This window comes from Lottia gigantea, assembly GCF_000327385.1.
Source record: "Lottia gigantea unplaced genomic scaffold LOTGIsca_53, whole genome shotgun sequence".
Taxonomy (NCBI): domain Eukaryota; kingdom Metazoa; phylum Mollusca; class Gastropoda; family Lottiidae; genus Lottia; species Lottia gigantea.
In genome coordinates this window covers 1,443,539-1,458,126 of record NW_008709815.1, presented here as the reverse complement: position 1 = coordinate 1,458,126, position 14,588 = coordinate 1,443,539, and the positions used below count along the sequence as shown (strand labels likewise).

General features: G+C 34.8%; 2 protein-coding genes across 2 annotated transcripts; one reads left to right on the top strand and one right to left on the bottom strand.

The window, feature by feature from the left end:
- On the top strand, positions 1 to 348 carry LOTGIDRAFT_126216 (hypothetical protein; the record flags this gene model as incomplete). The annotated part of the gene is made up of 1 exon (XM_009062815.1): positions 1 to 348. The coding sequence occupies one exon, from the start codon at positions 1 to 3 to the stop codon at positions 346 to 348; it is 348 nt and encodes a 115-aa protein (XP_009061063.1).
- A 10,620-nt stretch (positions 349 to 10,968) lies between these two features.
- Positions 10,969 to 11,145, bottom strand: LOTGIDRAFT_126189 (hypothetical protein; the record flags this gene model as incomplete). Its single annotated transcript, XM_009062814.1, has 1 exon — positions 10,969 to 11,145. The coding sequence occupies one exon, from the start codon at positions 11,143 to 11,145 to the stop codon at positions 10,969 to 10,971; it is 177 nt and encodes a 58-aa protein (XP_009061062.1).
- Positions 11,146 to 14,588: the final 3,443 nt, after the last annotated feature.

Sequence of the window (14,588 nt, the reverse complement as noted above, 5' to 3'; positions counted from 1 at the left end):
ATGGTTCATATCGTATCATCTGTTCAAAAGTCTGTGGCGCATATCGTATCATCTGCCCACAAGTCTAAAGCTCATATCGTATCATTTGATCACAAGTCTAAGGCTTATATTGTATCATTTGCTCAAAAGTCTATGGCTCATATCATATCATCTGCCCAAAAGTCTATGGCTCATACCATATCATTTGTTCACAAGTCTATGGCTCATACCATATCATTTGTTCACAAGTCTATGGCTCATATCGTATCATCTGTTCACAAGTCTATGGCTCATATCGTATCATCTGATCACAAGTCTATAGCTCATATCGTATCATCTGATCACAAGTCACGAAGCTTCTATTATTAAACCGTAATGAGGCACAATTTAAGTTACCGAATGTAATATTATTTACTGGTCGTCAACATAGCTTCACGTTCAAACAACCAAAGACTTATGGCGAGTAAGTACATGTATCATTCCAAGCTGGAAGGCAGACCTGATGTTCTGAACTTTCGTTACTAAACTGGATTAAATTTATTTTTTTTAAGATAAAGTCCTCTTAAGTATCCTAAAAAATTTCAACCATTTGACCCCCATTGACTGGCGGGTCAGAAATGGCACACATACTTAAATTGTATAGGTATTAATCTTTCCTTTTGAGAATAGTAGTTGATTGAAGTTGTTAAGTTTAGAATTGCTCAGACTTGTGATATTTGTAATTTACGTCATTTTAAATCTCATAAATCACTTTGCACGATTGTTCGCTGAAATATAAGGCTGTAATTGGATCTAGTTAGTTGATTCTGAATTAAATCACTACAGTACGGTTAAAAGATTATTTAATCTTCAATGTTAGCAGGGTAGTGTCGAGTATGTTATCACCGAGACGCTTCAAGACGGATTAATGCAAAATTTTATTGTAAAGCTTTATGGTCATCTCCAAGACGTATGTTTCGGCAACATATTTTGGCTCAATGAACTTTCTCATTACGCTTAAAAGAGGAATAACATGCGCATTCGCCACTGGCAGATCAACATACACCTTTAATGGTCCTTATAAGTTTTGATCACCACGTTATGATATTGAATGGTTATTAGATAATAATTAATATTATAAAAAAATATAATAAGTATTAAAACAGAATGTAATAATCTTCAATTATTTTAGATTGTTCACGATGATATAGATGGTAGAAGTCCCACTGCAAATATTTTAAAAACTTGTTTGCAAGTCACTGATAAGCATGTATGGCTTCTTTTCAAAGAAAGAGTCGATCCCATGGATTTATATATCAGTTTTTGGTTTCACTCGAGGTGTTATTTGTCTCGTGTAAATTTACATTCTCCGCCCATTCTGTCAGTCTCACGTGCATAGCTTCGTATTGTTATATGTTATTTAATCTTTGTCTACATCTTTAAAAAGAATTTCACATACCTTTTGATAATCATAAATCCAGGTAATATATATTGTATATTTTCCATAACAATAAGCATATCACTTGAGACTCAAAACTGTGACGTATTGATTTATTTGTCATTGTAAAGATGTTCATATGAAGTCCTTGTGTTCATGAGTGCTCTCCTTGTGACGTATTTGCGAAATAAATTTGCAAGCACTTTTAAAAATGAATTAGATTGTTTTAAAGTTATATATCACGATAAATTATCGAGCTGATAAATCTCAATTCAGGTTATCCGTATCACCATTCAGTATGAGAATTATACATTCTGTTCGTTTATAATATAAAACAAATCATCGTAATACGCCACGACCGATAAACTGACACAATAGGTACTACACATCATATTTTACCTCTAACTAAAGTTTTAGACGTCTAGATATCAAACAAAAAACATTTTCAAATATGGCAAAATGCATTCCCATTGATAAAGAAATCAGTTATAAAACGATGCTTGTCGTTAAGAGTTCTACATAATTTCGGATAGCATATCCTTATCGTGTGAAAGCCCAAAAAACTGAACATTATTAACGATGTGCTCTGAAATGACCGCTGTCGGATCAGACACCATTTGTCAAATGTTTATATCTATTATTTAGAGTTGTTTAATTGACAAACGTCAAGTTTCCTATTGAGCGATAAAGGATCATAAGAATTGAATAGGTGATAAGCATTGAAATATGTGAAGTGTTATTATATAAACCCGAGAAGAAATGACCCTGAAAATACATCATGAGCAGTGAGGCGAGCAGGGATTTTGATACATATATTTCAAGGCCCGCCTTAATACATATTCACTTAGTATTCGACCAAGAATAATATTGGACCACTTTAAGTCAGGTGTTTTCAATCATTTTTGTTTATTACCCCTTTCGAGTTCCTTGATCGATTATATCACCCCCCTTATTCGCACTATTTCATTATTTTTCGCCGGTTTTCCCAGAAGTATTTTTCATGTCGGAGAATCTAGTTTGACTTAACAGAACGACCTTAATAATGATTGTCTCAAAATTGTTTGCAACATTACAAAGCACCACCGGGAAATGCCAAAAATACCCCATTTGAGGTCACCACCCAAGGTTGAAAAACCTCGTCTAAACTGATATAACTAACTTTATGAAAAAGTTCCACGCCGACATAATGTTCTCTGTGCTAGTTAAGCTCACTTACTAAACCTCAAATCAACAACCGCCGAGCTTCATGGCATGGCTAAAATCACCACCAAGAGGTTTACCATCATCTGTAAAGAGATACTCATACATTTTATGTGAAACATTCTCATGTTTATTCCGATGTTTGTGATGTCCGCGATCAACTAAATCTTGACCAGATTAAGACGCTACCAACCATCTTTCTGAAATTATATTAACCACAGACGTCGTGATGGAAATGGGAATTGTACAGACCGAAGCTGTAAGAATATGAGTGACCCCAATGCACTTAAAAGGCTATACAACATACTTTGGACTTTTAAGAACGAACCAGCCATATTTACTCTTGCCAACCTTATATATAATCATAGGACCGCATGTGGACATGTGAATTTTCAAGAATATTTCCTCTCCACATCTCTATATCACCATGTTCTTATTCTGTAACATTGCTTTATCAAAATAGACTATATACAGCTACTTAGACCTCTTATCATTGTGTAATTGTCGCTCTTGCGATTCACGATAGTTTCAAAACGTACAACGAAGTCTTTACACAACAATCTTTAAAATATTTCACATTCTTCTCGGGCATGGATATAGAGCAGAAAATAATAATTCTATTATGAATAATAATAATAGATTGAAATTATAAAAAAGAAAAATTGTAAGGTTTGCCGCCGTCTGTATTTTGAAGAATGGATTATTATGAAATTATCATGCACAAAAAACAATTCGTGACGAAAGAAACTGTTCACGAATACTGCACCTCGATACTAATTATAGCAGAATACATCACGACTTTCAATTTCTGGCCACTTAAAGTATGAAATATGAATGTTATCAGCATTCCTGATTTTCGTATTGTTTATATATATTCGAATAATATCTAACCTGCGTTGAACTTGGGTTCTAATAGTTAAAGATAGACCAAATTAAAACATAACGACTCTCTTGTCAATGTATTTATGAAAAGTATTAGGTATTTCTTATCTTTCGGAATGATTATATTAATGCTGTCAATATCTGCGTTTTCACTTGATAAATGACGCTGTTTTTTTAGTCTATGAATGGACTGTTCGGATGCCATTCCTAATCTGTCAACTTTAAACTTTTGCATCCATCTCCAATCTCCAAAAGCATAATGGGTTTGTAAAGTGATTTATGACGTCACTAATAGCGGAGGTCCTTGTGTGATAAAGCATATTTTGTGATTAGTGACGTCAGCAAACACTTCGTTTTAGTGGAATTGCAGGAACCACAGATGTCTGATTGAAAACTGGAATGGTGCAAATTGATGCTATCATTGTCCTGTTTACAAGCCATTTTACTGAGATTGAAGCCCAGTATAATGAGTAGTTCTCTTTTGCGCGTCGTGAGAGAGGCATTCTACAGCAATACCCGGTGCGTCTGTGCAACTGAATATCTAGGCTAAGCGATTTCGTTAACATACCCTGATCACTGTTACTTCAGATAGAAGTTGGCTTAAAACAAACCTGTTCAACATTTGGTAATATAGTTAACTAGACAGCCTCATGGTGCTACTTGCCCCATATTTTGCTCAAGTGGTAAACATTAAAACTGTGTGAAGCTATTGATATCGTTAAATGATACCGATAGCAGGCTGCCAATTTCGAAAATGATTTATTCGTGATAAAATTGAATGATGTGGAATTTACTGCTATGAAACATGGCTTTGTTTTTAAATATTACATACTTTCATCATCACTCATATTGAAAAAAGTATTAAGTATCTTTTTCGACAAAAAAAAAGAAGCGAATCTTCCAAAATATTTATCAGTAAGTTTTGTAGACTATCATCCATTTGATGAATCTTCAAGATTTGAAAAATGTTCAATCGTAGAACTAAAATTCTCATTGACGAGTGCGTTACCAATTACTATGTCTTCGATGTCTGACATTCCAATCTGCATCACTCCTAAAACAGTAAATCAGGTAAATGTGTCGTTTGACAAGAAATACTGTGACATATTTTTAAAAATTCCACACGCATTGTTTTAAAAATACTATAAATCAAGTACTAACGATCCGAACCGCAAAACAAAATCCAAAATCTAAAAATGGCAAAACATTGGTAGCAGTTCATGAACTTTTCACATGAGGGAGTAGATCAATCATAAGAGAATAAGAACTTCATAATGAAAAGTGGTATCGGGTGTCTATAACAGTAAGCATACTTTTACAATAGAAAGAAACTCGAATCTAAAATTTTATGTTACTTCTTGAATAACGTAACGTAACATAACGTATTAACACAAGTTACACTGCGTCATCAGTCGTTTAAATGTTATTTTTTTCATAACACATCACGACGAAGCCATGTTTTCTTAATTAGGACCACAAAAGTGCCAAATGAAATTAAATTTATGATTAAAATTTAAACATTATCCGATTCCTCATTTTTGTCAAACATTATCAAAAGATAATGTTCCGGAAATATACATCCATATTCCACAGGGATGACTGCTCGGTTTTTAAGATCAGTTAGTACTTGTCCAAAATTTTTGTTGATTGATCTTTCCAAGATTATCTGTGATGACCTGATCTACAAATGGTACCACAGTTTGCTGTGACAACCAGGAGACACTTCGAAAGCATGTTATTCTTTTATGATAGTTTAACGAGCTATAATTAATTTCAGATTTGAGTTATTGGTTTGACCTCTTAACGTATCCTTCTCTTATGTAGAGTTCACATGCGACTTGAAGATTCGAAAGAATCCAAGGACAGCTAGATATTTATCGACTGTCAGAATCTGAAACACACTCGACTACTCGACCCGAACACACCGACGATTGAAAAATCACACTTCTTGTCCATTTTTGCACCAGGTGCGTTGCTCATTTGTAAACTAGGACTCTGTCGTCGACTCGAGTGGTAGAAATCGGCGACCTTCCAGTCTGTGTTTTTTTTCGATATAAAGGTCTTTTTTGCAACGGATCTATGAGATGTTCTGAATTCCTAGTATACCCGAGTACTTAAATATTAAATTACCAAGAGTATTTGTCCATGCTTAGTTAACCAATTTTGCCATTTCCGTTATGTGGAGTTTTCACTAGATTATAACTTTCTAATATAATGTCATATTATTCCTTTACGACATGCCACATCCAGAATTCTAAATATTATCGGTGAGTTATGACAATAACGCAATATGCATGTATGTATGAATAATATTCAATTAAGAAAACGTTGAACCTGTGTGTCTTATGTTAACGTTTAACCTTAGATATACTAATCACAAACAAATGAAATTTATCTTAAATAAATAAAATCATAGACTCATAATATGTTAAGAGAGAGTTTTTGTAGAATTAAACATATGTAAAGTCGTATTTATTTAACATAAAATAAGGCGGCTAATAACGTTCAATTGAAAATTGGCTGTAAAGACTCACATCAAAACAGCTGTAACCGAAAACCATTGCCAAATTCACATACAATTTACCTTTCTAAGTGTTATTTTATGATATAGCCAGTAATTCGAAGCCGTGATTAAATATATTTATCATGAATGAGATTCTGAAGGAGCCACACCTGATCGTCTGGACACATTAAGCATTACACAGTTTTCCCTGTTGGTGATATTAGTCGGAAGGTCTGACATGAAACCAGCATCTGATCGTTGAGATGGGCCAATATACCAAGGTCCCGTGAGCTATAGGTTTAAAAGAAAGTCAAAAAGGTCGCAAACAACAATGAAGGCGATTTTTCAATTCTCAAAAACATTTTTCAGAGTCTGGCAAACAAATCAAGTTTAAAGGAATATTCCCTATTGGACATAAAATTTCAAAGTCTCAAACTTGGTGTATATATTCATCAGTTGGGCTTACCAGATGCCTCCTTAGATGTATACCTTTAAGAATAAAAAAAACATGAATTTATTCCAGTGCATACTATTCCGATCTGTTTTATTACAGTTTATAAAACGTCTAAGATTTATAAAACCACTCTCAATTTAAAAATCTAAATCTATAACTGTATATTCGATGTAATGAATTATATTTTAGTTGCCCATTCCACTCACTATTTTTCGGAAAATTCTCAATATGATAAACTATCTTTTTCAGTACGTGTTACTTGACTTCTTAAACCCGACAATCCCATATTCTTCAAGTATTCACCTGGAAAAACTTTCCATATCTTAAATATTGTACAACATGGGGCATTAAATCATTAAACATGCGTCATCAAAATCAGAATGGCAAGAATTCACAAGAAGAAACTCGATTATCAAGTTCTTCAGACGAGGAAATCCATCAGGCAGACACGAAGGAAGTTCATTAGCAATACTGGATCAGCCAATATGGACGAGAATGACAAAGTCAAGTAACCGCGGCAAATATGATAACTTTATGTTTAATACACAGCAACTCTTTATATAGCGTCACTACAGTTAGAGGAATGACTAATTCAAGCAGAAGGATGAACTGAATTCAAAATTGAGATTTACCTAGAGCAAAATATAAGTCTTTTTAATAACATAATATATTGGATCGCTTCAGTTATACATAACCTTATAAGAGTCGTTCAATCCATACAAGTCGACACACGACTATGTCTCGACTTCATTGAAGCATTTGGAATACCGAATAAAGTTTGGTTGTATATACTCCTCAAACTTTCCGTTGGTCCGTCCAGTCACATTTACTTTGACTCAACCAAAAGACTAGAATTTGGAACGATTTCATTTCTAGTTAAGCTTGTAGGTTTGTAATGCAAGGATTATCATACAGTATATCCTACAAATTGTCGATGAAATAGGTGGTGGTAAGACCAAAATTCAGGGAATTCTGAAGCGTAAAGCAGAAATTATGGAGGATTTTGAAAGCAATGTTTCTCCCGATCAGAAACGTGTGAATCGGTTCACCGGCAATGAAGAAATAAACAAATTAACATTGTTTTTGGTGCTATGAGTGGTGAAAGCGCAGATTTCTAATACATAGAATGAAATAAGGAAATGAATGAAATTGTTTCAGCCGACTAAATTCTCTCATAAGAGAGAGACCACCTCCAGTAAGAGACCGTTTTTGAATTTTCCACTGCGTGGTCGCTTAATACAGTTTTTACTGTATATCGTGATTATCAGGAAGTTGTTTTTTTATCGGTTTCACCAATGACAATTTTGTTACCAGGAAGAAGTAGACTTCTACCATGTCACACTCACAAAACAGACCATATTTTTTCAAGATTTTTTCTTTTAATATTATTTTCTTTTTTATTTCTTCGCATGTAAAGAAATAAAGCAAGGATAATGCGAATCGATTATTGCGCTGATTGGATAGGCTTTTACATGGACTGCCGCGAGGACGAATTCCAAGCTTTGCTCTTCAAGGTCGTCGTCTTCTCTCCGTCTCTTAAAAGGAGCCCATTCACTTAAACAAGCCTACAGCTATAGGGAAATTAATGTTTAGTTGCTTTATATTTTCAAAATATTGACTCAAGTAGTTTGTCAATTTATTCATATTTCAATTTAATCACACATTCAGCGTCTAGCTTTTACTTAAAGGGACTTTACATACTCAGAGATATTCAACAGCCAATGCGACATTTTACCTTACCTTAATTACCATATACGATGACTTATATTGGATTATTTGAAAGTTGAAGAATCGATCAAAGTCCATACTCCAGATCGCACTGTAATTGTAAAGACAGGATTGTTGTCTGTAATCTCTTCAGAAATACCCTTCCGGTTGGTCGGTTGTTGCCGTTTGGAATCTATACCTACCTTATACGAGGTGCTCAAAAACCGACTATTGTAACGTCAAATTAATGGTAATGTTCCTTTAAAATTTAATTTTATGCTAGCAGGTTTCAATTATTAAAGGTAAAAAAGAATAGGGCTTGTGAAATTCGATGAACATGAAAGAAAAACCGGGGTTATTTATGATATATATTTTGGTATTTAGGTCTTCTCTTTACAATTACTTATTTACTATGAAAATATGTAAACAATAATCCATTTAATCAAACAGTTTCGCTTGAAAAAGAAACCCACTAACATTTTGGAAAACATGTGACAAATGTCGAAAAAAGGACTCGACGAGTGTATTGTACGGGTCAGTCACTTTACGTTAGTATGGGGTGAACCATTTCAAAGGTAAGAGACCTTGAGAGTAACTTAAAACTACCATGAAGTAATAAACCCACCAAATAACATGTATCAGCTATGTGGACTCTCTGAAATTTATTCCGGACCGCAAGGCCTAGGGTATAAGTATATCACCATCAGAAAGAATAGTTCACTGGATTGGCTGTGGGGTCTGCATCATCCTCCGGGTTTGTTCACTGGATTGGCTTTGAGGTCTGCATCATCCTACTGGTTTGTTCACTGGATTGGCTGTGGGGTCTGCATCATCATCCTGGTTTGTTCACTGGATTGGCTGTGGGGTCTGCATCATCCCACTGGTTTGTTCACTGGATTGGCTGTGGGGTCTGCATCATCATCCTGGTTTGTTCACTGGATTGGCTGTGGGGTCTGCATCACCATCCTGGTTTGTTCACTGGATTGGCTTTGAGGTCTGCATCATCCCACTGGTTTGTTCACTGGATTGGCTGTGGGGTCTGCATCATCATCCTGGTTTGTTCAATGGATTGGCTTTGAGGTCTGCATCATCCCACTGGTTTGTTCACTGGATTGGCTGTGGGGTCTGCATCATCATCCTGGTTTGTTCACTGGATTGGCTGTAGGGTCTGTATCATCATCCTGGTTTGTTCACTGGATTGGCTTCGAGGTCTGCATCGCCCTACTGGTTTGTTCACTGGATTGGCTGTAGGGTCTGCATCATCATCCTGGTTTGTTCAATGGATTGGCTTTGAGGTCTGCATCATCCCACTGGTTTGTTCACTGGATTGGCTATGAGGTCTGAATCGTCATACTGTGAGCTTAGCATCATGCTAATGGTTCGTTCCCTGGGTTTCCATTATCGTATCGAATAGGGCGCTTTTTTATATTGACCCATTTCAACCAAAGATAGAACTCCATAACACACATGTAAATTGCCTCTACGACCGTCGAGGTATCCTACTGTTCAACAAACATTCGGGCGACGACGGGTCATACATAAATCTGAAAAGATAGTATTCTAACCTTTTAAGTGTGAGCTACTTTATATCAATTATTCCTTATACAGACTAAACATTGATGCCGGATTCTTGTCTACTTTGTAATCTCTTGTCAAAATACTCACAAGACCCATAACGTTTACATTAGATTTACAATTCGCCAGGAATACGGGGCCTAGTAATGTATTTAATGAGATTATTCTACCATAAGATGGTCGTCATTGTTGTTTTTGGCTTGTTAAAGACTTGCACTGTTCAACAGACAATAACTGTGAAAGAATTGATTAAGACTAGAATATGAATTAAAAGCCAATTGAATAGTCAGACATGAGACATAAAAGCAAATAACAATGGGTGCTTTCGCTTCGTAAAACAGACACACACGACGAATTTTAGACTATCAATGTGGACAGTGTTATTGGGTATTTTGAACACCATCATTCTATGATGACATTATCTGTTTCCATTGATCCCAATAAAGTGAATGATGTTCCTTTTCCGCTGACATCTGGAGTTCCTATTCGGTAACCCTCGTCTGTTTTTTGTTTCATGGGTGTTTTCTTGCCGATACAGTTGTGTAAACTAACATACATCTTTTCGTGTGGTTGACTAAATAATAATACATAAATTTATTTACACTTTAAGTGCACAATTACACACACATTATACAATTATATAAACCTTACAAAAAATACACAATAATACGTAATCTATTATACCTGTATAATAGCACCCGATATAATTGATGCTATTGAAATAATATCACATAAGCTATTGGCTTGGACTCTCCAAAAGGAAACACCATGGCATCGATTGTTCCAGAAGAATGTCATATCCTGCTACAGTGGATTCTCTACAAGTTGTGGACTCGGACTGAAAAGCTGAAGAAAGCCTCTTGGTACAGTCCACAACCAAGAGACATCGGCCTATCTGTGTGTATAAATATAACAAATAAACATTATGTAAAATCGTGGTTAAGGGAGACATTTATCATCTGTATTTTCAATTACAGCTAGGTCTACAGGCACGTTTTGATATCATTTTCAAATGTTTATTGTATTTATAAGAAAACCACTTTCAAGAACGCGCGACTATTTCAATAATACATTCTTAACCACCTGTGGCGATTTGGCAAAAGATTAGGTTTAATCGAATCTTTATGTAAATTTTGAACTAAGAATGCCAGTGCAGTCGTACATCGTAATTTGACTGTCTCGTTAATTTTAAGGAAAAAAAAACTTTCAAAGCCTAAGAATTTACGCCACATCATCTTTCTCTGTTCTTTTTCAACTGACGATTCTATGGCAGTTGTGGTCCGAAATGTTAATCCTTTGGCTGCATTCATCACCATATGGTCTAACCACATGGACTAGATATAATTGTTCTTCCTTAAAAACGATATTGATAAATGGTATAATTTCACAAAAATTTTGAATGGCTAACACATAAAAAAATACCCACATTCTGTCGCCATATTGAACTGACAAAAGATATGAAAAAATAAATAATCACAGATTGGACATGAAATGAACCGGCATGGCCATTCAACACAATGTTCTTTGTATCAATGACAGAAGAAGGTCCCCGCCTATCATCCATTTATATACATGTTAATTAGACGATCTGTAACGAATGGCAAACATTAAGACAAGGAAATCGAGTTCTTTTGAACTCCATGGAAATATTTCATTGTGTCGTGCACGTCCAGATATTCAAAACGAAAGAGTATCGAGCTTCTAATAACGATTCATTTCTTGTTCAGTTCGAATACACGGAAGGGTTACTAAGGGATTTTTCCCCAACAGATGTTCAAAGACGCTAATTCTCGCAATGGTTAATTCAAGAAGGTATTGTAAAATTGCAAGTTACTTTCGAACATAAACCCCTCCAAAATAATGTTAGCTCTGTAGACTCCAAAAAAGAAGCAGAATTGAAAACCGAGTGTCAGCGTGGCATCAAATGTTCCAGCTTCAAGAGCTAAAAGCCAAATATTGTGACCTGCATCCTTTTGCGTATGTGTAAGCGATTTGACTTCTAGGCCTACTTCGGTTACGAGAGTGTATCGTTCTATGACCATAAACAAATAACGTCTAGAGGGCTGATGCACATTCTTTTTTTGTTAGTGAATTGTATAAATTGAATAGGTATCTAATTCATATAAAAAAAGGGCAATTACATAACACAAACTCGACATAAGCTTACGGACAAAAATCACGAACGTGTCTTTGTGGTAATATCTTGTATTGAATGAGTATGCGAAATAGTTGAAATTTCACAAGATACAGATTGTAATAATGTAAGAAGATAATTCTCCAGTGAAAACCACCCAAGTTGAGACCTAGGTAGAAATTGATGTAAGCATGGACTCTAACTTTTCAAATTATCACTATGAAATAAAAATCCGTACAAGCAAGACAATTCTGTTTATTAAAGAGTAGAATTTGTATAGTAGTGGAATACTCTAAAGAGAGGTACCATCAGATGTTTAGAAAACAGTAAGCCTAGTTTGCTTCGCGCGCGTAGAACTCTAGTGAGGAAGTCCAATCACTTAATGCAACCCGGTATGTCAACTTGGCATTATGTAACCATATAGGTATATTTGTTACCAGGTGTATTTTCTACTGCGAAAATATTGCTCTATCATCGTTTTACTCATCTACACACAAAAACAAAGTACATGTATTTGTCCATCACACCAACTGTAACTGATTAGAGCACATTTCCATTTTCATCCCGCGGGGCTCAATTTCTGTCGCATCGGTTTTGGTAACGTTCACACCAAGGTACGATATATTCCTTATTCTGATGTACCTTCTATTGGGTCTGGTATTGATCATTCTCAATGGATTTTTTAGGAATACCTTTTAACCGAAATGATCAAAATGTCGTATTTCAACTCATTTCACTCTACGAAATAAAGGCCTACCCTTTTTTATTAAAATAAAAACCGAAAAGAAACAACCGAAACCAAATAACATATTGCGACACAAGTCGGAAATAAACCACTATCAAATGCGTGTTGATAAAACGTGCAAGTGTAGGTGCATGTAATAAAGACAGTTAATTTCATATCGGGACAATAAGATATAAATAGTCGAATATCATTTCATTTTTCTGAAAATATAATACTGCGTTTGAAAGAATTGTTGTGAAAAAAAAATGAAAGGAAAAAAATGAGTAATCTATTTAGTCATACTTATTATTTACAATATTTTAATTAGTAATATTCGTCAACAAAATACTTTATTATATCACATTGTTAATTAAAATATTTTCTATTCTTTATGATTTACAGATCAATAGAGGCGCACCCAGATAGATAATAAACAGTAAATATGTATAGACATAGTCTAATTTGTATCTGCTGCCACCTCTATTCAGCATGATCTTTCAATCAACAGACACTGAAGTCCACCTCTCCCCAACGAATCTACCAATAAAAATGATCGGAATCAAAGTAGTGCTTGATTGTCTCAGAGATCATGCAGAGACTAAAAAAAAAATTATGGGGATGGGGGTTGATAGGCTTTAAACAATAACCACCTTTTCCATAGACACCATATATTAATAGTTAATTTTTTCTATTTCATTTAATTTTCATGGGGCATTTGCCTCCGTTGCCATGTAATTATGATCCTGGATCCTCTATCTATGGTAACAGCTATGTTCAGTCAAACGATCACAATGTGACGTGCTTCTCTGGCATGTTTTCACTCACCTGTCATTATCGATATATTATTCGTAAAAAATATACCAATTTATTCCATAATTTGTATAAACATATATTTCCAAAAAATAAGTTTCGTTACTGGATATTCTCAATTATCAAATTGTCTATCATAACAATATATATTATGTGGCTTCTCATTTTTATCTATATTGGTAAACTAAATGATATATGAACTTTTATTTGTCTGATCTAAAATTGATATGTCCCTTTTTCCATTGTTAATTTCAACGGCATTGTTACCAAACCGAAATTAGTGAAAGAACAAAGTTTCTCTTTTCACTTTTAATGAAATGCAAGACGATGACTTGACATTTATAAGAATGGGTTTATTTCGTAAGTTTGAACTTAATTGCCCCAATTACAGGGTAAAAATCGAGTTTTGTGACGAATTCCGTAATATTACTCTAAATAAGATTCTTCAAGTCTGGCGACATTGGGTCAGAAAAACATACTCATAAATTGAAGAAAGTAGTCGCCTAATAGATATCTTAAATTCACCATCGTGCCTTAACAATTCATAAGAAATTTGATTCGGTGCGAGCATTCAAACTTAGTCTTGAAGGCTATTCAGGTCGATTAGAAATGTTCCTCGGGTCTGTGATGGACTAAAAATTAATCACAATTTTTAGCTTATTAAAATAAATACTTGTATATCAGAAGAGACATGAGTAAATTGTTGTGTAATAAAAATACAATGAAACTCATCGTGCAGTAGAATTTCAGCCAAAAAAGAAATACAAATTGTCTGAAATGAAAATAAGCCCTGCTTATATCTACGAGCTAATGAAAATGCACCCGACTGGAAATAAGGATACCGATTCTAACATACTCTTTTTCAATCCGGTGGTTATTTGGCCTGTGGTAGGGTACATGTTGTTTTATGTTTCCTATACCTTTGACTACCATCATCTCAAACCGGAGCTGAATCCCTGAGATCCGGACTAAGATGAGAATAGACGAGGTATGGTAGCGGGATTGTCGAAACAAAATAAAATAGTACAAGCAAATCGTGTCCACACTGTGCCTGGACCGGACACTGCACTTCGTTTGTTTGTGAAAAACGGCATGAGGGCATTACACACCATCCTTTGACAAAGTGACACTGTGAACTTCAGATTAACAGAAACATTTAATGGCTAGCTTAAGTTTTTACCAATTACATTAATTATAGTGGTA